This window comes from Manis pentadactyla, chromosome 8 (genome assembly GCF_030020395.1).
Source record: "Manis pentadactyla isolate mManPen7 chromosome 8, mManPen7.hap1, whole genome shotgun sequence".
In the NCBI taxonomy this organism is placed as follows: domain Eukaryota; kingdom Metazoa; phylum Chordata; class Mammalia; order Pholidota; family Manidae; genus Manis; species Manis pentadactyla.
The window spans coordinates 35,466,485-35,490,320 of record NC_080026.1 but is presented as its reverse complement, the minus strand read 5'-3'; the positions used below and the strand labels follow the sequence as shown (position 1 = coordinate 35,490,320).

Here is a 23,836-nt window from a genome sequence, read left to right as displayed (position 1 = left end):
AGTACCTTCAGGGCAATGGGAATCTATTCAAGAGATTTAAGCAGGGCAGTGGCAAAATCTGATATAGGATTTTAAAAGCTGGTTCTGGTTGTTTTGTGGAGATTGGGTTGGAGGTGCACAAAATGAAAGCAGAAAGAGATCAGGCTGGAGGCTGGAGCAGTTGTTCAGGTGAGAGGAGATGGGGTTTGGGAACAGAGCTGAGGCAGCAGAGACAGAAAAGTGAACCACTGCAGGATCATTTGGGAGACAGACCTAACAGTACTGTGAAATGGACTGGATGGTGACATGGCAGGCAGAAGGAAGCGAAAAACATGATGTCATCACAGAGGGATGAGAAAGATAATGCAGGCAGCAAGCACAGAAGCGGCAAGCCAGGAGGACAAGCAGGTCTCAGTGAGAGGTAGATGTAGTAGGCTACTTCTCTGAGGATTAAGTTAAAACCCTTAAAAATGTTAGGCAAGAACCATTTTCCAAACACTGCAGTGGAGGATTAATCTAAGTGAGCTTAGGTCGCCTTTTGCTAACATGAATTTCCTGCCCTAGGGAGAAGCAAAGATGCTGAAAGACGGGAAGGTCTTCAGAGTGGTCCAGGAGAACTGCTGGGATCCAGAAGTCCGGATTAGAGAAATGGACCAGACAGGTATTTACGACAAGAAATGTTACCAGTGTTTGCATCTGATGCAAAAGCAACGTCTGCCTCTAAAGTCTGTTGACCACTTTATGTGATTTACGTGATGGCAACTTCTGATCACCTTTTCTAAAATGTGCCCAGGCTCTTCTAGCCTTTCTTGGAGAAGGATGGGACCTCCCACTACAACGCTTTTAGGGTGTGGATTTAAATTTCTTTTTAAATTGGATATACCTTGTCTTAAAGTAGAATGCTAAATCATCAAAGTTAAAAGTGGCATGTTATTAAAGTTTTTTAAGTTTGAATGTATAGTATTTACTTACTATCAAGCCAAGTAAAACAGTAAAAATGAGAATTCACAAACTAAGGATGTCAAATGTCTCCTTAGTCAGACTCAGTATCCAATCTCATTCTGTACTTGTCTTGGTGCCCAGTGCACAGAACGTCCCCATTGACACATAAGGGGTGCAAATGGCAGCAGTTATAAAGAAAGTGAATCATGTAATCTCAAAGTACTCTACAATGAAATTAATGCTGAAATTTGCAAGGGGAGAATTAGGAAATTTTTGTTTCAAAGCTGAATCATTAATAATTTCGAAGAACTGCTTGCATTCCTTATCTTATATTTAAAAAGCAAACAAATCCTGACGATTCAAAAGAATTTAAAAGACTATCTAAAATATGGTGTCATGGTCACCCTGCTTTCAACTTGTTACTGACTGGCTGACTGTGCCACCTGAGGACAGCATACTCCAAGAAGAATCACTGAGCCTTTGGGACACATGGGGCTGTGCCAATGGCCTGTAATGGGGAACTCACTACAAAATACTGATACGCCTAAATTTGAGCATCAGTGGTCTAGATTTAAACCAAAATACAATTCATACACATAAATGAAACAACAGCTTAGAATTATCACCCTCTTAATCAAAGATAACTGTATAATAATTCAATATATACACAGAGATGGCAGGAAGCATTTTATTCCAAAGTCTGTACAAAATGAGTTAACCTGTCAGTCCTAAATGAGGTGGTAGTTTCTGGCATGTTAGAATTTGGTCTAGGATACTTTGGGCCAGGTATTGTTTCATAGAGTTAAAAAAAATAATTAAAAGTATATTTAAGTGGCATTCAAGTTGAACTTTGCAGGAAGCCCATAGAACCTCTGTAGACCACTCCTCAGAACATAGTACATATGGCCCTGTTCTAGAAGAAGTTGGAGAGAGAACAAGCTTCCCAGGCCTACTGCAAAGAGCAAAACTTTGCTCTAAATGTAAAGCTCAAGCAAGGACCCACCCTTTCAAGGAGAAAACTGGTGGAAATGAAACACAGATAATGGGTGTCAGAACCACTGCAGTTTAGATGAAGAGTGTCTCTTTTGGTTTTTGTTGTATGTCTCATTCAATGAATATCCTCGAGAGAGCAGTCATGACTATCTTTGCTGAGCATTTACTTTGTGCCAGGCACTGTTCTGAGCATTGAACATGGATTAACTCACCTAATCCCTAGAACAACCCAAGGAAGTAGTATCTATTATTATGCCCATTTCATAAAGGAAGAAACTGAGGAACAGAGGTTAAAAATTTGTACAAGACCACACAGCTTGTTGGGGGCATAATGAGGATTTGAACCCAGGCAAGTCTGGTCCCAAGGGTTTAATAACTACACCCTACCACCTCTGTGGAGTAAGAAAATAAAATGAAGGCCCAGCACAGAAGATTACAGCAATTCATGTGGGGAGGGAAATGCAACTGGCAGCCCCTGTGTCACTTCATTACAAGATCCAACACAGAGCTGAGAAAGACAAAAATAATAAAACAACAATGAGATGATATATATATATAAGCATCTCCTAAGTCTCCAGCTAGGTTGAGTTCCTACAGAAGCTGGTTCTGGAGCAGACCCAGGGAGGTCAGAACTGGGCTGGGAGTTCAGTCCTCTCTGCAGAAAGGAGGCTAAGAGGCCACAGAGTCAGAGGGGTGGTGTTTCACATACCTGCTCACATTTAATCCTCTCTCAGCATCTCCAGTGGCAGGCATTGTTGTACCTACTTATCCCTAAGAAGTTAAGTGATTTGCTCAGGATCACACAGCTAGTAAATGGCAGAGCTAGGACTGTATACCTAGGGCTCCTGCCTCATTCCACCACCAAAGCTTTTCCCAAACCTCCCTCAGAAAACACTCACCTGGGGGCTTGTTTAACAATTTTTTTCAAGCCCCATCCACTGAACCAAAATTTCCAAAGGAGGGCCTAAGAATTTGTTTTTATAATGTTCTGCCCCATCTTCCACCATTTCAATCAACAAGTAGGTTTGGGTGACATTGTGCTATGCCATACTGTCAAAACCTCTCTTTAAAAAAAAATATAAGCTCTAATAGGATTAGATTTGTTTTTATCCCTCTCAGTTCCCAGAGACCAAAGAACATGTATCCAAACCACCAACACACAAATAATGCAGTTTTCTGTGTTAATATGAAATATGTGACAAGTGATAGCCACTGGGGCATAGGGAAGGAACAAGGCTGGACAGGAGCCTCATCCCACGACTTTCAAGTCTTGTGACCTTAGATCTCATCTATACAACGGAGAAAGGAAAAGGAGTAATGTAAGCAGTCTTTATGCATCTTGCAAGCATTTTACAATTGAAAGGAACTCATCTGCTTTATATTAATCAATAAAAACAAGTAATATCATGTGATAATGTTTAACAATGCTCTCCAATCAAAAGCTTTAGTCTCTGGCCCTCACTGAACAAGGACTTACTCTTCGATGTGTTGGATCTGTCCAATGTGCAGGCACTGCTCTGGACACTAGGGATACGACATGGACAGACAGGCCCATGTGGTGTTTACATTCAAGTAGGGGAAGGCACAGAATAAACAACTAAACATAGCAGTGACAGCCTGCAGTATTAGAAAAGGCAAGAAACACAACAAGGGGATTGAGTGGCTGGAGTTGAGGAAGCCTCTCTGAGGTGACATTTCAACTGACACCTGAGGGTGAAAGGGAGCCTGTCCTGTGACGATCCAAAAGAAGTGCATTCCAGGCAGGTGGAATGGCAGTGCAGAGGTTCTAGGGTAGGAAAGATAACGGAAGAACAGGCAGGAGGCCAACGATGCTCACTCTGAGGCCAGGAGAGCCTGTGGTGCCTTACCGTGTTCAAGTCAGGATTGTACTGGAAGTGATGAAAAGTCCTTGGAAGTGTTGAGCAAGGAAGTGACTTGATGTAAGTTTTAACCCTTCCTGACTTCTGAGTGGAGAACAAGCTGTAAGAAGGCAAGAATGGTAGTAGGAAACCAGTTTGGAGGCTTCTGCAGTGGTCATGTAGGAGATGCTGGTGGCTTGGACCACACAGTGGCAGCGGGTGGGGAGAGGTGGGCAGGTGAAAGGCAGTGGGATACAGTTAACAGGACTTGCTGGTGGGTTGGATAAGGGTATGTTGGAAAGAGGAGCCACCCCCAGGTTGGCAGTGTCTCTCCTGATGCCACTGCTCCAGAAGCTTGAAGACAAGAGATCCTAGACACCCTGGATGCTGGATTCTGAAGCTGAGCCCAGGGTCTCATTCTGGGCCTTCCAGACAGTGGAACCCACCCAGGCTTACCTAGGAGATAAATTAAAGGTGCAGGAAAGGTGGCTGAGAAATATACCCTGTCATGCATGACTTAAGGGAAAAATTCCTGAAAGAATTGGTGGGGAAACGTCTTGCTCAAATAAACTTGACAAGAAGGAGGATACAAATAACCCTTGAACAATGGGGTCAATTAGTTTTTCTTGAACTATCTCACCTTTGTCCAGCCTTTACTGCTCCCCCTAGAACTGAGGCTGAAGGTCAAGGGAAGCCTGGGAGAGATGGCCAGAGACAAGGGGACAGGGAGGATCAGCGAGGATGGGGAAGGCCAGAGGATGGTGGGACAGAGGCAGGCGGTGCTCCTTGGCTCTAGGCAATGCACAAGGAGTGCCCGGGCTATTCTTCTCATCAGTGCTGACTTTCTTTGTGTCTGTGTCTAGGAGTGACTGTGCAAGCCCTTTCCACGGTTCCCGTCATGTTTAGCTACTGGGTGAGTGTGAAACCTCAATCAAACCATCTCCGTGGTAGGTGAAGGCTCATGATCAACTCTCTAGCAAGTAAACAGATGTCTCAAGTCTTGAAACTGTCTCCTTCCCTTTAGGGATGAGCAGCATCCCTCCCTCAGCATCTCACACTGCAGCATCTCTTCCCAGGCCTGTCTTCCTAGTCCTGTCCTTGCTGTAGACCTACATGGTCCAGTATAATAGCCAGTGGTCACATTCAACTATGTGACTTACACTATATTTCCACTGGACAGGACAGTGCTAGACCCAACCTTAATCTCCATCTGAAATTACCTGTCTGATGACTCATTCCCGCAGTGCCTTGCTCAGAAATTGACTAGCCAGTGTACTCTGAAGTGATCATGGTATAGAGCTGGGAATAATAATGCTCTGCTATGTTGTCTCTCCCAGGGAGATAAACATCCAATTCAATTCAAATGGGATTCATGGAGTTGGATGCCTTTCCCCAACTGATTGAGTCTTGAGTGCTAAAAGTTTTGGGGATGACTGTAAACCTGTGGAAGGACATTTCCGTACATAGCTGGGGGCGCTACTACTAAATACCTGCTCAGCCAAATATTTACTTGTGTTGTGACTTAAGGAGCAAAGGAAATATCACCTGCTCACACATACTTCCCCCACCCATGCTCATAATTCCAGTATTAGTGATTCAGTCTTTATCTGTTCCTGTGATTAGATTCACTGCTTCCAATAAAAATGTCCTAAGACCTCAATATGCCTGAATTTGTCAGATTGGATAGCACTCTGACTACACAACTGGGACTGCAGCAAAGTACCAAATCCCTGGCAGTGGGGTGGGATGATGCTGAAAGGAAAGAAAACAATGAAGGGAGACTTAGAGGAACAGGAATTAAACTCCCTCTGCATCAGCATTTTGCTAAGGTTACTCCGAATGTCACTGCCAACAGAAAGGACTGGGAGGACGACAGACAGGGACAGGACAGGTCCATGAGCAGCCTGGCATCCCATGATTAGACATGACGAGGAGGTGCCCTGATGGTGACATTGGGCACTTGCCTGGCCCCCTCCTGTGTGGGGGGAGCAAGGGTGCCACATGGCCAGCAGCCCTGTGGGTTCCTGTCTGCTGGTAGGATGCCCATCCCCATTCCACCTCTAGTGTAGGCCCAGTAATTGGCTTCCTTTCTTCTTATTATAGCCCCAAGTTTTCAAATTAGTCAGCAATCTGCTAGCAGTTTTCTTTGCATTTGTAATGGTGGGCTTCCGAGTCTCTGGTGACCCATGCCTATGTGAGTCTGTGCCTCACTCCCTGTGGGGTAAAGACACTGATAGTGACAAACAATTTAGTCCAAGGGAGGCGGTATTCAGAGTAAATATCTAAAGGAGAAGGTTTTGAACAATGTGGTTTTCCCTTACCTGTCTCTATCAGGCCAAACCTCAGGACACTTTAGACCTGTGCCAACTTTTAAACAATGACCTAGCTGCCACCATTGCAAGACACCCAAGGAGGTTTGTGGGTCTGGGTTCATTGCCCATGCAGGCCCCCAAACTGGCCATCAAGGAGATGGAGCGCTGTGTGAAGGAGCTGGGCTTCCCGGGCGTACAGATCGGCTCCCACATCAACGAGTGGGACCTGAATGCACAGGAACTCTTCCCCGTCTATGCGGTGAGTACTTGCACTCGCTCAGCCAACACACAGTGGAGTTGGGCACTGCACTGGGTGCTAGCAGGAAGAAGATAAAAATACCATCTCATACCCTCTCACTGGGAGGGAGAGAGAGATGCCTGATGACATGCTCGATGTAGGAAGAAATGTGGAAGGAGTTCCCTAGAAGAAGTGAGCCATTCCATTAGAACAGGGATGGGGAAATGCTTCCAAAGCCAGCCCTGAGTTAACTCAGCGAAATCTCCTTTCTTTACCCCAGCCTCTCCTTTGAAGCTTTCATTTGGAAGCCAAAATATTACTTTCATCACAGCCACTGTGTAAAACACCCTGTTAATGATATTAAAAGAAGCATTTATTTTTACTAGAAAGAAAAATACTTATCATTTTTTAAAACCATGAAATAATTTTGAAGATATTATGGAAAATACAGAACTTATAAAGAGTAAAACAAAAATAACACATAATCCCACCACACCAAAATAAATAGCCACTGTTATTATATACTTCATTTGTTTCTTTATTTGCATATATCTATAGTTAATGAAATCCGAATTCTACCATACATGTAATTTCATATTCTAATTGAGAATTTCCAATCTAAATGAAAATTCTTTTAATGCATGATTTTTAAAAAACTGCATAAAATTCCAATATATGGCTATGTTTTGATTTATTTAAATCAATCCTCAGCTAAGATACTTTGTAAGCCATATATTTTGAAAATATATAATTAAAATACATTAAAAATGCCATCAAAATGTTAACATTGATGAAACTACACTACATGAGTGTTCATTGTACAATTGTTTACAAATTCCCATTTTTGAAATATTACATAACAAAACACACTTCCAAAACTCAGGGACATCCATGTCTGAGGTATCCACCTGGAATATCCCCAGTTCCATAGTCCTCTCCACCAGGTTTCCTCCACCCTTCTGTTCTCTCTGTAACTAAACCTGCTTTTCTTAGTACCAAGATTCAAAGTGCATACACCTATGTTCAATTGAATTTTTTAATTTCTTACTTCCCTCCTAGAATTATAGTATTGTTTTCTGTTATTTTCATTGTAATGGGAAATCCTCAATAATGAATTAAATAGATGTTGGTGAACTTACCAGGTACTATAATCACTGATCATTCATTTAATATTTATTGAGCTCTGACTATATACAAAAAACTTTTCTTGTTTGTATCTATGGACACTGCTCACCAGTTGGGGGATTACCTATTAAATTGCCTTCGAATGACCTGAAAGATACACTGTTCCTCTAAACATTGAACTCCCTGACACTTATTGGCTGCAGTGGCTGGGCTGATGCAGTCAGTGTTTTCTAGAAACCTTAACGAGCTTTGGGAGAGGATTTATTTACTTATGCATTCAAGTTGTTTCACCACATTGTGAGTGAGCCTTCAGCAGCAAATCATTTTATTATTCATTGGAAGTGGGTTTGTGAATTACTAAGGGGCTCAGAAAGCAAACAGCAGCCAGTTGGAATCCAAATGGATATTTCCATTTGTGTGACTAGCTTGGCCCACCGATCATTCTAACTAGGCTGTTTTGGGGATCAGGGCAGTATCCTGGCCCTAGCTGACATATGATGTCCTGGGGTTGATAGCATATTTGTTTGGTTAGCAAGATGTGCCAGCCTCACTGCTCTCTAACTTGCATCATTAATATCTGCTGAAACAAATTAGAGGAGTTACTGTGAACCAAGGTGGGCCATTTCAAGGTGGGTCTGGAGGTCCAGAGCATCTGTCTCCCCCTTATGTCCCAGATCTCTCTTCTTAGTGAATGAATCCAACAATACACAGTCAGATCAGTTCTCAGGCACAAAAGTGACTTTGTTAGAAGGAGGTAGATGAGTGGTAGTAGCAGAATGCCTGCCTCTACTATTTATCAGCCTTAGGACCTGAGTAAGTTACTTAGCCTATAGCTGCCTTAGTTCCATTCTCTGTAAAGTGGGACTAATAAAAGTTCCCATCTCATAAGGTTCAAACTAGTTAATAATTGTAAAATTCTCACAACAGCTTTGGCACATGGTAAGTTCTGCGTTAACGTGAGCTGTCATGATTTTGAGTACACATGATTTCTTTCTGTGTTCTCTACAATGCCTCACATACAGAAGGTGATTAAAAATATTAAATTGAATTGAATATAAATTAACTGTCATAGGCACACAGAATAAAGTCTTATCCTAGTGAAGAATCAGTCCCACTGAGATATGATGACCATGTGCCTTTGTCAAGCCCAAACCATCCCAAGCAGTTAATATTTTCTTTCCAGCCTACATCCCTTATCAGAAATCAATTAGTTCCCTCCTTTTGAAAGGTTTATATCTCTTTTGCTACCCAGAACCTGTTGAATTAGAAGCACTTTTTCCAATCTACCCTTTGTCTGCCAATCCAGAATCGTCTGTTGTCCCAGAATTGCTTCTCCATTTAAGAAATGGTTATGTACAGAAGTCACATTGTGGAGGCATCCAAATGGCAGCATAAGAAAAGCCTGAATTTACCTCCTAATATGTATGCGCAGAATTTACACCTATTTATAGAATAAATCCTCCAGAAGAACTGAAGGTTTTTGCACAACAAAGGAGAGAAACACCACATGGAGAATGGTAGGAGAGATGGAGACACAGTAATGACAGAAACACTCTAGATGCTAGGAAGGTAAAAGGGAGGGATATCACTGAAGGGCCTGCATGAAGATTTGCCTACCCTTGGAAACAGGAAAAAAGCACAGTTTAATAAACAACTAGAAAATAAGTTACTGAAGCCTGTATCCAAAGTGTTCACCAAACTGTGGGAGGACTACTGGAACTCTCCCCAGGATTGGAAGTGCTGGCAAGCCCCATCTACCCCCTCTACCTTGATAGCCTGGATGCGAGCAGGGTTAGGCACACTAACTGGCCCACCACTTCTGTAAATCTTGGGCCCCTAGCCCACAACAACTCCAGACATCCCTAAGGTGGTTTCCAACCCACACCCAGATGCATGCACCCAAGATCTAGCAGACCCACCAAAGCAGCACACACTGGGACAACCCCAGCCTGCTTGGGCACAAGCTGTCCCACCAGGGTGGCCCCTGTGCAGAGTGCCCTAGGACCCTTCAGCCTGCACCCACTACAGCTCTAGCCACCTGACCAGTGACCTCAGTGCAAAATGCCCAGGGACTCCCAATCTATGCCTGCTACAGCTCCAGCCAGCCAGCCAAAGCCACCAGGCCTGCACAGTCTATGCAGGAGACCTTCCTACATAAGGCTACTCCTTCAAGACTATACAAGGTAACTTTTCCACCTAATTCACAGAAACACAGAAAATCAAACAAAATGAGGAGACAAAAATGTGCTCCAAACAAAAGAACAAGATAAAACTTCAGAAAAAGAGCTAAATGAAACAGAGTTGAGCAATCTACCTGATAAACAATTCAAAGGGTTATAAAGATGCTAAAAAGGCTTAAGAGAAGAATGGATAAACTCAGGGAGGATGTCAACAAAAAGAAAACATAATAAAGAACCAATCAGAGCTGAAGAATACAATGACGGAAATAAAAAATACACTAGATGGAATCAGCAGTAGATTAGATGATGCAGAAGAATGGATCAGTGATCTGGAAGACAGGGTAATGGACTGCACTCAAGCTGAATAGTAAAAAGAAAAGAGAATCTTTTAAATGAGGATAGGTTAAGGAACCTCTGGGATAAGAACAAGCACATCAGCACTTGTATTTATAGGAGACTCAAAAGGAGAAGAGAGAAAAGGGTAAAAAACTTATCTGAAGAAATAATGGCTGAAAAATTTCCTAACAAGGGGAAGAAAACAGATATCCAGGTTCCAGGAGGGCTCCAAACAAGAAGAAGCCAAGGAGGGCCACAACAAGACATATACAGATTAAAATGTCAAAGATTAAAGAGAGAATCTGAAAAGCAGCAAGAGAAAAGCAACTAGTTACATACAAAGGAAATCCCCTAAGGCTATCAGCTGGTTTTTCAGCAGAAACTTTATGGGCCAGAAGGGAGTAACATGATAAATTCGAAGTGCTAAAAGAGAAAAACCTCCAACCAAAAATACTCTACCCAGCAAGGGTATCATTCAGAATTGAATAAGAGATAAAGAGTTTTCCAGACAAACAAAAATTACAGGAGTTCACCACGGCTAAACCAGCTTTACAGGAAATGTAAAGTTTCTTTAAGCAGGAAGTAAAGGCAATAACTATAGGTATGAAAATTACAAAAGGAAAAACTCACTGGTAAAAGCAAACATATAGTAAAGGTAGTAAATCAATAACTTTAAAGTTAGTATAAAGGTTAAAAGACAAAATAGTAAAATCAATTATATCCAAGAAATTAGTTAAGGTAATCACAAAATAAAATTAGATAATATGTGACATCATATACATAAACATGGAGTAGCAGGAATAAAAATATAGTGCTGATAGAATGCATTCGAAGTGACCACTAATAATATAGACTGCTATACATCTAGGATGTCATATATGAACCACGTAGTAACCACAGATTAAAAACCTATAATAGTTACACAAAAAATAAATAGAAAGGAACCCAAGCATAACAAAAGTCATATTGCATAAGCCTATTTAGCCCACATACTTATATATAATGGTACGATGAGTCACTCCAGTACTCCAATGAATTAGGAAAAGAAACACTGTTTTGAACCTTGATAAGCACTAATACTCAATGCCTATTGAAGGAACTTTTTAAAAATTTAACATTTTGTTGGAAAAAGGTCATTCCATTCAGATGGTATTTCCATTTTCCAGAGGCCCTGGAGTAGGTTTACCCTTCATCTCAGTACTGCCTCACTGAAGCACTGAGCTCTCATTCCTTTTTAAAGTCATCTCATTCATAACAGACTGTTCAGGTACTCACAGGCTCCAGAGGTTTGTGAGTGGGTATAGACCCCAGAAATTCCCACTCAGGATCAGACTCTGAGTGGCTGGATGGCTTGGATTCCACCATCCAATTAAGCCCAGTCACAAGGACTTGGCTCCGAGGCCATGGCTTCCTCATTTCCACATCCGTATGCTTCCAAGTTGGAGAAAGGAGGGATGCTCTGGGCAAGACTCCAATGATAAAGTCTGAGCAGTCCTTCAAAATAAGCAGACCAAGCAGAATGCAGCAGGGGGAATTAACCTTTGCATTTGATTTATGGGATCAGTCATTGAGCATTTTTTTAAGTTTTGGTATCATTAATCTACAATTATATGAGCAACATTATGGTTACTAGACTTCCCCCACCATCAAGTCACTACCTCATACCCCATTACAGTCACTGTCCTTCAGCTTAGTAAGATGCTATAGATTCAGTACTTCTCTTCTCTGTTGTATAGCCCTCCTTGTGCCCCCCTACATTAGGTCTGCTAATAGTAATGCCCCTTTTTCCCCCTTGTCCCTCACTTCCCACCCATCCACCAAAGTCCCTTTCCCTTTGGTAACTGTTAGTCCATTCTTGGGTTCTGTGATTCTGCTGCTGTTTTGTTCCTTCCGTTTTTTTTCTTTGTTCTTATACTCCACATATGAGTGAAATCATTTGATACTTGCCTTTTTCCACCTGGCTTATTTCACTGAGCATAATACCCTCTAGCTCCATCCATGTTGTTGCAAATGGTAGGATTTGTTTTCTTCTTATGGCTGAATAATATTCCACTGCGTATATGGACCACTTCTTCTTTATCCATTCATCTACTGATGGACACTCAGGTTGCTTTAATTGCTTGGCTATTGTAAATAGTGCTGTGATAAACATAGGGGTGCATATGTCTTTTTCAAACTGGGCTACTTCATTCTTAGGGTAAATTCCTGCAAGTGGAATTCCTGGGTCAAATGGTATTTCTATTTTTAGTTTTTTGAGGAACCTCCATACTGCTTTCCATGATAGTTGAACTAATTTACATTCCCACCAGCAGTGTAGGAAGGTTCCCCTTTCTCCACATCCTTGCCAACATTTGTTATTGTTGTCTTTTGGATGGTGGCAATCCTTACTGGTGTGGGGTGGTATCTCACTGTGGTTTTAATTTGCATTTCTCTGATGATTAGCAATGTAGAGCATCTTTTTGTGTGCCTGCTGGCCATCTGAATTTCCTCTTTGGAGAAGTGTCTGTTCAGCTACTCTGCCCATTTCTTAATTGGATTATTTGCTTTTTGTTTGTTGAGGTGTGTGAGCTCTTTATATATTTTGGATGTCAACCCTTTATTGGATCTGTCATTTATGAACATATTCTCCCATACTGTAGGATGCCTTTTTGTTCTATTGATAGTGTCCTTTGCTGTACAGAAGCTTTTCAGCTTGATATAGTCCCACTTGTTCATTTTTGCTTTTGTTTCCCTTGCCCGGGGAGATATGTTCATGAAGAAGTCGCTCGTGTTTATATCCAAGAGACTTTTGCCTATGTTTTTTTCTAAGAGTTTTATAGTATCATGACTTACATTCAGGTCTTTGATCCATTTCAAATTTACTTTTGTGTATGGGGTTAGACAGTGATCCAGTTTCATTCTCTTACATGTAGCTGTCCAGTTTTTCCAATACCAACTGTTGAAGAGGCTGTCATTTCCCCATTGTATGTCCATGGCTCCTTTATCATATATTAATTGACCATATATGTTTGGGTAAATGTCTGGAGTCTCTATTCTGTTCCACTGGTCTGTGTCTCTGTTCTTGTGCCAGTACCAAATTGTCCTGATTACTGTGGCTTTGTAGTAGAGCTTGAAGTTGGGGAGCAAGATTCTCCCCACTTTATTCTTCTTTCTCAGGATTGCTTTGGCTATTTGGGGTCTTTGGTGTTTCCATATGAATTTTTGAACTATTTGTTCCAGTTCATTGAAGCATGCTGTTGGTAATTTGATACGGATTGCATCAAATCTGTAGATTGCTTTGGGCAGTTTGGCCATTTTGACAATATTAATTCTTCCTAGCCAAGAGCATAGGATGAGTTTCCATTTGTTAGTGTACTCTTTAATTTCTCTTAAGTGTGTCTTGTAGTTTTCAGTGTATAGGTTTTTCATTTCCTTCGTTAGGTTTATTCCTAGGTATTTTATTCTTTTTGATGCAATTGTGAATGGAATTGTTTTCCTGATTTCTCTTTCTGCTGGTTCATTGTTAGTGTATAGGAAAGCACCAGATTTCTGTATATTAATTTTGTATCCTGCAACTTTGCTGAATTCAGATATTCTAGTCCTTGAGCATTTTCCTCTCACCCAAAACGTTTGAATGATGGATGTTTCCTATGTCTTGTTTTGCCAAATCATGTATTAAATTCATCAACCTTAATGGTAAATTCACCAACCCCCTTGTTAATTCTAAGTGTCCTTGTTTATTTTCGGGAGCAGAGATTATCAATGTCTTTTTTAAATTAAAATATCATTGATGTACAATCTTTTGCTCAGATTTCACATGAGCAACATTGTGATTACTATATTCCCCACTATTATGAAGTCCTACCACAAACCCCATGACAGTCACTGTCCATCAGCATAGTAACATGCTATACAGTCACTACTTGTCTTTTCTGTGCTATACATCCTTCCCCATGCCACTCCTGTATTATGTGTGCTAATCATAATATGCTTTAATCTGCTTATCTCTCCCTCCCCACTCACCCTCCCCAACCCTTTTCCCTTTGGTAAAGGATAGTCCATTCTTGGGTTCTGTGAGACTGCTGCTGTTTTGTTCCTTCAGTTTTTGCTTTGTTGTTATACTCCACAGATGAGTGAAATCATTTGGTACTTGTCTTTCTCCACTTGGCTTATTTCACTGAGCATAATACCCTCTAGCTCCATCCATGCTGTTGTAAATGGTAGGATTTGTTTTCTTCTTATGGCTGAATAATATTCCATAGTGTATATGTACATCTTCTTTATCCATTCATCTACTTACTGACACTTAGGTTGCTTCACTTTATTGGCTATTGTAAATAGTGCTGTAATAAACATAGGGGTGCATATGTCTTTTTGAATCTGTGACCCTGTTTTCTTAGGGTAAATTCCTAGGAGTGGAATTCCTGGGTCAAATGGTTTCTATTTTTAGGTTTTTGAGGAGCTTCCATACTGCTTTCCACAAAGGTTGAACTAATTTACATTCCCACCAGCAGTGTAGGAGGGTTCCCCTTACTCCGCATCCTTGTCAGCATTTGTTATTGCTTCTCTTTTGGATGTTCGTCATCCTAACTGATTTGAGGTGATATCTCATTGTGGTTTTAATTTGCATTTCTCTGATTAGCAATGTGAAGCATATCTTCTTGTGCCTCTTGGCCATCTGAATTTCTTCTTTGGAGAAGTGATTGTTCAGATCCTCTGCCCATTTTTCAAGCAAGTAATTTCCTTTTGGGTGTTGAGGCTGTGAGCCCTTTATATATTTTGGGTGTAAAACCCTCATTGAATATGTCACTTATGAATATATTCTCCCATACTGTATGATGCCTGTTTGTTCTACTGATCGTGTCAAATGCTTTTTCAGAATCTATGGAGATTATCATGTGATTTTTGTTCTTCTTTTTATTGATGTAGTGGATAATGTTGATGGATTTTCAAATGTTGTATCATCCTTACATCCCTGGGATAAATCCACTTGATAATGATGGATGATCCTCTTGATGTATTTTTGAATTCAGTTTGCTAATATTTTGTTGAGCATTTTTTAATCTATGTTCATCAGGGATATTGGTCTGTAGTTCTCTTTTTTTGTGGTGTCTTTGCCTGGTTTTGGTATTAGAGTGATGCTGGTCTCATAGAATCAGTTTGGAAGTATTCCCTCCTCTTCTATTTTTTGGAAAACTTTAAGGAGAATGGGTACTATGTCTTCTCTAAATGTCTGATGAAATTCAGCAGTGAAGCCATCTGCTTCAGGGTTCTTGTTCTTGGTTAGTTTTCTGATTACCAATTCAATTTCATTACTGGTAATTGTTCTATTCAGATTTTCTGTATCTTCTTCAGTCATTCTTGGGAGGTTGTATTTTTGTAGAAAGTTGTCCATTTCTTCTAGGTTATCCAGTTTCTTAGCATATAATTTTTTGTAGTATTGTATAATAATTCTTTGTATTTCTGTGGTGTCCATAGTATTTTTCCTTTCTCATTTCTGATTCTGTTTATGTGTGTATATGCCCTTTTTTTCTTGATAAGTCTGGCTAGGGGTTTATCTATTTTATTTTCTAAAAAAAAAAAAACCAGCTCTTGGTTTCATTAATTCTTTCTATTGTTTTATTCTTCTAAATTTTATTTATTTCTCCTCTGATCTTTATAATGTCCCTCCTTCTACTGACTTTGGGCCTCATTTGTCCTTCTTTTTCCAGTTGCATTAATTGTGAAATTAGACTGTTCATTTGGGATTGTTCTTTCTTTAAATAGGCCTGGATTGCTATATACTTTCCTCTTAGAACTGCCTTAGCAGTGCCCCATAGAAGTTGGGGCATTGAGTTGTTGTTTTCATATGTCTCCATATATTCCTTGATCTCTATTTTAATTTGGTCATAGATTCATTGGTTCTTTAGAAGCATGTTCTTAAGCCTCCATGTGTTTGTGTGCCTTTTTTGTTTTCTTTGTGCAATTTATTTCTAGTTTCATACCTTTGTGATCTCAGAAGTTAGTTGGTACAATTTCAATCTTTTTGCATTTGCTGAGGCTCTTTTTGTGGCCTAGTATGTGGTCTATTCTGGAAAATGTTCCATGTGCACTTGAGAAGAATGTGTATCCTGCTGCTTTTGAGTGGAATGTTCTAAAGATGTCTGTTAGGTCCATCTGTTCTAGTGTGTTGTTCAGTGCCTCTGTGTCCTTACTTATTTCCTGTCTGGTTGCTCTGTCTTTTGGAGTGAGTGATGTGTTGAAGTCTCCTAAAATGAATGCATTGCATTCTGTTTTCTCCTTTAATTCTGTTACTATTTGTTTCACATATGTATGTGCTCCTGTGTTCAGTGCATAGATATTTATAATGGTTATAACCTCTTGTTGGACTAACCACTTTATCATTATTTAATGTCCTTCTTTGTCTCTTGTTACTTTCCTTGTTTTGAAGTCTATTTAGTCTGATACAAGTACTGCAACACCTGCTTTTTTCCTCCCTGTTGTTTGCATGAAATATCTTTTTCCGTTCCTTCACTTTTAGTCTGTATGTCTTTGAGTTTGAAATGAGTCTCTTGTAGGCAGCTTATAGATGGGTCTTGCTTTTATATCCATTCTATAATTCTCTGTCTTTTGATTGGTGCATTCAGTCCATTTAGGGTGATTATCGACAGATATGTACTTATTGCCATTGCAGGCTTTGGATTCATGGTTACCAAAGATTCAAGGGCAGCTTCTTTACCAAATAACAGTCTAACTTAACTGGCTTATTATGCTATTATAAACACTATGTGAAGATTCTTTTTTTTTCCTGCCTTCATTTTCTTCCTCCTCCACTCTGTATATGTTAGGTGTCATATATATACTCTTTGTGTATCCCTTGACTGACTTTGTGGGTAACTGATTCAATTTTGCATTTGCTTACTCATTAATTGGTCTACTTCCTTTACTGTGATTTTATTTTCTCTGGTGACAGCTACTTAGCCTTAGGAGTACTTGCATCTAGAGCAGTCCCTTTAAAATACACTGTAGAGATGGTTTGTGGGAGGTAAATTTCCTCAATTTTTGCTTATCTGGGAATTGTTTAATCCCTCATTCAAACTTAAAGGATAATCTTGCTGAGTAGAGTATTCTTGTTTTGAGGCCCTTCTTTGTCATTGCATTGAATATATCATGCCATTCCCTTCTAGCCTGCAAGGTTTCTGCTGAGAAGTCTGATGACAACCTGATGGGTTTTCCTCTGTGGGTGATCTTTTTTCTCTCTCTGGCTGCTTTTAATACTCTGTCCTTGTCCTTGACCTCTTCCATTTTAATTATTATATGTCTTGGTATTGTCTTCCTTGGGTCCCATGTGTTGGGAGATTTGTGCACCTCCACGGCCTGAAAGATTATTTCCTTACCCAGATTGCGGAATTTTTCAGCAATTATTTCTTCAAAGACACTTTCTATCCCTTTTTCTCTCTTCTTCTTCTTCTGGTACCCCTATTATACAAATATTGTTCCATTTGAATTGCTCACACAGTTCCCTTAATATTCTTTCATTCCTAGATCCTATTGTCTCTCTCTGCTTCAGCTTCTTTGTATTCCTGTTCTCTAATTTTTATTTGGTTTACCATCTCCTCTACCTCATCTAATCTGCTTTTTTTGGTATCATTAATCTACAATTACATGAGGAACATTATGTTTACTAGACTCTCCCCTTCACCAAGTCCCCCCACAAACCCCATTACAGTCACTGTACATCAGTGTAGTAAGATGCTGTAAAATCACGACTTGTCTTCTATGTGTTGCACAGCCTTCCCTGTGCCCCTCCCCATTATACATGCTAATTGTAATGCCCCCTTTCTTTCCCCCCCCTCTTATCCCTCCCCTACCACCCATCCTCCCCAGTCCCTTTCCCTTTGGTAACTGTTAGTCCATTCTTAGGTTCTGCGATTCTGCTGCTGTTTTGTTCCTTCAGTTTTTTCTTTGCTCTTATACTCCACATATGAGTGAAATCATTTGGTACTTGTCTTTCTTTGCCTGGCTTAATTCACTGAGCATAATACCCTCTAGCTCCATCCATGTTGTTGCAAATGGTAGGATTTGTTTTCTTCCTATGGCTGAATAATATTCCATTGCTTATATGTACCACATCTTCTTTATCCATTCATCTACTGATGGACACTTAAGTTGCTTCCATTTCTTGGCTATGGTAAATAGTACTGTGATAAACATAGGGGTGTATATGTCTTTTTCAAACTGGGATGCCGTATTCTTAGGGTAAATTACTAGAAGTGGAATTCCTGGGTCAAATGGTATTTCTATTTTGAGCTTTTTGAGGAACCTCCATACTTCTTTCCACAATGGTTGAACAAATTTACATTCCTGCCAGCAGTGTAGGAGGTTCCCCTCTCTCCGCAACCTCGCCAACATTTGTTGTTGATTGTCTTTTGGATGGTGGCCATCCTTACTGGTGTGAGGTGATATCTCATTGTGGTTTTAATTTGCATTTCTCTGATGACTCGTGATGTGGAGGATCTTTTCATGTGTCTGTTGGCCATCTGAATTTCTTCTTTGGATAACTGTATGCTCAGCTCCTCTGCCCATTTTTTAATTGGATTATTTGCTTTTTGTTTGTTGAGGTGCATGAGCTCTTTTTATATTTTGGATGTCAACCCTTTATTGGATCTGTCATTTATGAATATATTCTCCCATACTGTAGGATGTCTTTTTGTTCTTCTGATGGTGTCCTTTGCTGTACAGAAGGTTTTCAGCTTGATATAGCCCCACTTGTTCATTTTTGCTTTTGTTTCCCTTGCCCGGGGAGATATGTTCATGAAGAAGTCACTTATGTTTATGTCCAAGAGATTTCTGCCTCTGTTTTTTTCTAAGAATTTTATGGTTTCATGACTTACATTCAGGTCTTTGATCCATTTTTGTTTTTTGAGAGGGCATCTCTCATATTTACTGATCAAATGGTTGTTAACAACAATAAAATTCTGTATAGGGGACTCAATGCACAATCATTAATCAACCCCAAGCCTAATTCTCAACAGTCTCCAATCTTCTGAAGCATAACGAACAAGTTCTTACATGGTGAACAAGTTCTTACATAGTGAATAAGTTCTTACATGGTGAACAGTGCAAGGGCAGTCATATCACAGAAACTTTCAGTTTTGATCATGCATCATGAACTATAAACTATCAAGTCAGATATGATTATTCATTTGATTTTTATACTTGATTTATATGTGAATCCCACATTTCTCCCTTATTATTATTATTATTATTTTTAATGAAATGTTGAAGTGGTAGGTAGATGCAAGATAAAGGTAGAAAACATAATTTAGTGCTGTAAGAGGGCAAATGTAGATGAACAGGTCTGTGCCTATAGACTAAGTATTAATCCAAGCTAGACAAGGGCAACAAAACATCCACGGATGCAGAAGATTTCTCTCAAAACAGGGGGGGTGATGTTCTAAGCCTCACCTCTGTTGATCCCCAATTTCTCACCTGATGGCCCCCCCTGTGGCTGTGCCTGTCTTAGGTTGTTCCTCCCTTGAGGAATCTTACTCGTCTCTGGCTAACCAGTCATCTTCCCGGGCCATACAGGGAAATGTTCTTTGATCCATTTTGAATTTACTTTTGTGTATGGGGTTAGACAATGATCCAGTTTCATTCTCTTACATGTAGCTGTCCAGTTTTGCCAACACCAGCTGTTGAAGAGGCTGTCATTTCCCCATTGTATGTCCATGGCTCCTTTATCATATATTAATTGACCATATATGTTTGGGTTAATGTCTGGAGTCTCTATTCTGTTCCATTGGTCTATGGGTCTGCTTTTGTGCTAGTATCAAATTGTCTTGATTACTGTGGCTTTGTAGTAGAGCTTGAAGTTGGGGAGCAAGATCTCCCCCACTTTATTCTTCCTTCTCAAGATTGCTTTGGCTATTTGGGGTCTTTGGTGGTTCCATATGAATTTTTGAACTATTTGTTCCAGTTCATTGAAGAATGCTGTTGGTATTTTGATACGGATTGCATTGAATCTGTAGATTGCTTTAGGTAGGATGGCAATTTTGACAATATTAATTCTTCCTAGCCAAGAGCATGGGATGAGTTTCCATTTGCTAGTGTCCTCTTTAATTTCTTTAAAGTGTCTTCTAGTTTTCAGGGTGTAGATTTTTCACTTCCTTGGTTAGGTTTATTCCTAGGTATTTTATTCTTTTTGATGCAACAGCGAATGGAATTGTTTTCCTGATTTCTCTTTCTGCTAGTTCATCATTAGTATAGGAAAGCCACAGATTTCTGTGTATTAATTTTGTATCCTGCAACTTTGCTAAATTCCAATGTTAGTTCTAGTAGTTTTGGAGTGGAGTCCTTAGGATTTTTATGTACAGTATCATGTCATCTGCGAATAGTGACAGTTTGACTTCTTCTTTACCGATCTGGATTCCTTGTATTTCTTTGTTTTGTCTAATTGCCATGGCTAGGACCTCCAGTACTATGTTGAATAATAGTGGGGACAGTGGGCGTCCGTCTTGTTCCTGATCTTAGAGGAAGAGCTTTCAGCTTCTCGCTGTTCAGTATGATGTTGGCTGTGGGTTTATCATATATGGCCTTTATTATTTTGAGGTACTTACCCTCTACACCCATTTTTTGAGAGTTTTTATCATGAATGGATGTTGAATTTTGTCGAATGATTTTTCAGCATCCATGGAGGTGATCATATTGTTTTTGTCCTCCTTTTTGTTGATGTGGTGGATGATCTTGATGGATTTTTGAATGTCGTACTATCCTTGCATCCCTGGAATGAATCCTACTTGGTTATGGTGTATAATACTCTTGATGTATTTTTTATTTCGGTTTGCTAATATTTTGTTGAGTATTTTTGCATCTATGTTCATCAGGGATATTAATCTGTAATTTTATTTTTTGGTGGGGTCTTTGCCTGGTTTTGGTATTAGGGTGATGCTGGCTTCATAGAATGAGTTTGGGAGTATTCCCTCCTCTTCTGTTTTTTGGAAAACTTTAAGGAGAATGGGTATTATGTCTTCTTTCTATGTCTGATAAAATTCCACGTTAAATCCATCTGGCCCAGCGGTTTTGCTCTTGGGTAGTTTTTTTATTACTACGTCAATTTCGTTGCTGGTAATTGGTTTGTTTAGATTTTCTGTTTCTTCCTTGGTCAGTCTTGGAAGGTTGTATTTTTCTAGGAAGTTGTCCATCTCTTCTAGGTTTTCCAGCTTGTTAGCATATAAATTCTCATAGTATTCTTTAATGATTCTTTGTATTTCTGTGGGGTCCATTGTGATTTTTCCTTTCTTGTTTCTGATTCTGTTGATTTGTGTATATTCTCTTTTTCTCTTAATAAGTTTGGCTAGGGGCTTATATATTTTGTTTCTTTCTCAAAGAACCAGCTCTTGGTTTCACTGATTTTTTCTATTGTTTTATTCTTCTCAATTTTATTTATTTCTTCTCTGATCTTTATTATGTCCCTCCTTCTGCTGACTATGGGTCTCATTTGTTCTTCTTTTCCAATTTCAATAGTTGTGACTTTAGACTATTCATTTGGGATTGTTCTTCCTTCTTTAAATATTCCTGGATTGCTATATACTTTCCTTTTAGAACTGCTTTCACTGTGCCCCACAGAAGTTGGGGCTTTGTGTTGTTGTTGTCATTTGTCTCCATATATTGCTTGATCTCTGTTTTAATTTGGTCAGTGATCCATTGATTATTTCAGAGCATGTTGTTAAGCCTCCATGTGTTTGTGATCCTTTTTCTTTCTCTGTACAATTTATTTCCAGTTTTATACCTTTGTGGTCTGAAAAGTTGGTTGGTAGGATTTCAATCTTTTGGAATTTACTGAGGCTCTTTTTGTGGCCTAGTATGTGGTCTATTCTGAAAATGTTCCATGTGCACTTGAGCAGAATGTGTATCCTGCTGCTTTTGGGTGTAGAGTTCTGTAGATGTCTATTAGGTCCATCTGTTCTAGTGTGTTGTTCAGTGCCTCTGTGTCCTTACTTATTTTCTGTCTGGTGGATCTGCCCTTTAGAGTGAGTAGTGTGTTGAAGTCTCCTAAAATGAATGCACTGCATTCTATTTCTTCCTTCAATTCTGTTAGTGTTTGTTTCACATATGTTGGTGCTCCTGTGTTGGGGGTATATATATTTATAATGGTTATATCCTCTTGTTGGACTGAGCCCTTTATCATTATGTAATGCCCTTCTTTATCTCTTGTTACTTTCTTTGTTTTGAAGCCTATTTTGTCTGATACTAGTACTGCATCACCTGCTTTTTTCTCCCTGTTGTTTGCATGAAATCTCTTATTCCATCCCTTGACTTTTAGTCTGTGTATGTCTGTGGGTTTGAGGTGCATCTATTGTTAGCAGCATGTAGATGGGTCTTTCTTTTTTATCCATTCTATTACTCTGTATCTTTTGATTGGTACATTCAGTCCATTCACATTTAGGGTGATTATTGAAAGATATGTACTTATTGCCATTGCAGGCTTTAGATTCACGGTTACCAAAGGTTCAAGGGTAGCTTCTTTACTTTCTAACTGTCTAACTTAACTCGCTTATTAAGCTATTATAAACACAGTCTGATGATTATTTCTCTCCCTTCCTATTACTCCTCCTCCATTCTTTATATGTTAGGTGCTTTATTCTGTGCTGTTTGTGTTTCCTTTTACTGCTTTTGTGGGTAGTTGATTTTATTTGTATTTGGTTGGTCTGCTTTCTTTGCTGTGATTTTATTTTCTCTGATGATAGCTATTTATCCTTAGGAGTGCTTCCATCTAGAGCAGTCCCTCTATAATACCCTGTAGAGGTGGTTTGTGGGAGACAAATTCCCTCAATTTTGCTTGTCTGTGAATTGTTTAATCCCTCCTTCATATTTAAATGATAATTGTGCTGGACACAGTATCCTTGGTTGAAAGCCCTTCTGTATCATTGCATTAAATATATCATGCCATTCTCTTCTGGCCTGTTTGGTTTATGTTAAGAAGTCTTATGATAGTTTGATTGGTTTTCCTTTGTAGGTGACCTTTTTTCTCTGTCTGGCTGCCTTTAATACTCTGTCCTTGTCCTTGATCTTTGCCATTTTAATTATTATGTGTCTTGGTGTTGTCCTCTTTGGGTCCCTTGTGTTGGGAGTTCTATGGGCTTCCATGGTCTGAGAGACTATTTCCTCCCCCAATTTGGGGAACTTTTCAGCAATTATTTCTTCAAATACACTTTCTATCCCTTTTTCTATCTCTTCTTCTTGTACCCCTATAATGCAGATATTGTTCCTTTTGGATTGGTCACACAGTTCTCTTAATATTCTTTCATTCCTGGAGATCCTTTTGTGTCTCTCTGCCTCAGCTTCTCTGTGTTCCTGTTCTATGATTTCTATTCTGTTAATGGCCTCTTGCACCTCATCCAGTTTGCTCTTAAGTCCTTCAAGTGATTGTTTTATTTCTGTATTCTCCTTCCCAACTTTATCCATTAGCTCTTGCATATTTCTCTGCAGCTCCATCAGCATGATTATGACCTTTATTTTGAATTCTTTTTTGGGAAGATTGGTTAAATCTATCTACCCTGGTACCCTCTCAGGGGTTGTCTGGGTTATTCTTGACTGGATCAAATTTTTCTGCCTTTTCATAGCGATAGAGGTAGTCGTAGGCAGTTGGCACGTGTGTCAACTGGGAGAACAAAGTCCCCTCCTGCTTGCTGGTCGCCTTCCTCTCCTGCAAGAATGGTGACCCCTAGTGGCTTGTGCTGGGCAGCTGCATGCTGACAGCGCCTCTGAGTCTGGCCCAGCAGCTGTGGAGGAGGCTCTGGGTGGTTGCTGTGGGCGCAGCTGCTCTCAGGCTGCTTCCCTGCTATGGCAGCGCTGCCCTGGAGGGGAAATGGATGGGAGGCTGTTTATTGCCATGAGGGTCTTCAGAGCTGC

General features: G+C 39.9%; 1 protein-coding gene across 2 annotated transcripts in view; it reads left to right on the top strand.

Moving 5' to 3' along the window:
* Positions 1-23,836, top strand: part of ACMSD (aminocarboxymuconate semialdehyde decarboxylase) — an 83,102-nt gene that overhangs the window by 17,932 nt on the left and 41,334 nt on the right. For both annotated transcript variants that reach the window (XM_036886674.2, XM_036886676.2), the window contains exons 3-5: positions 544-640; positions 4,637-4,686; positions 6,108-6,344. In XM_036886674.2, coding sequence (XP_036742569.2) covers positions 544-640; positions 4,637-4,686; positions 6,108-6,344 — 384 coding nt within the window. The remainder of the gene's footprint in view (positions 1-543; positions 641-4,636; positions 4,687-6,107; positions 6,345-23,836) is intronic.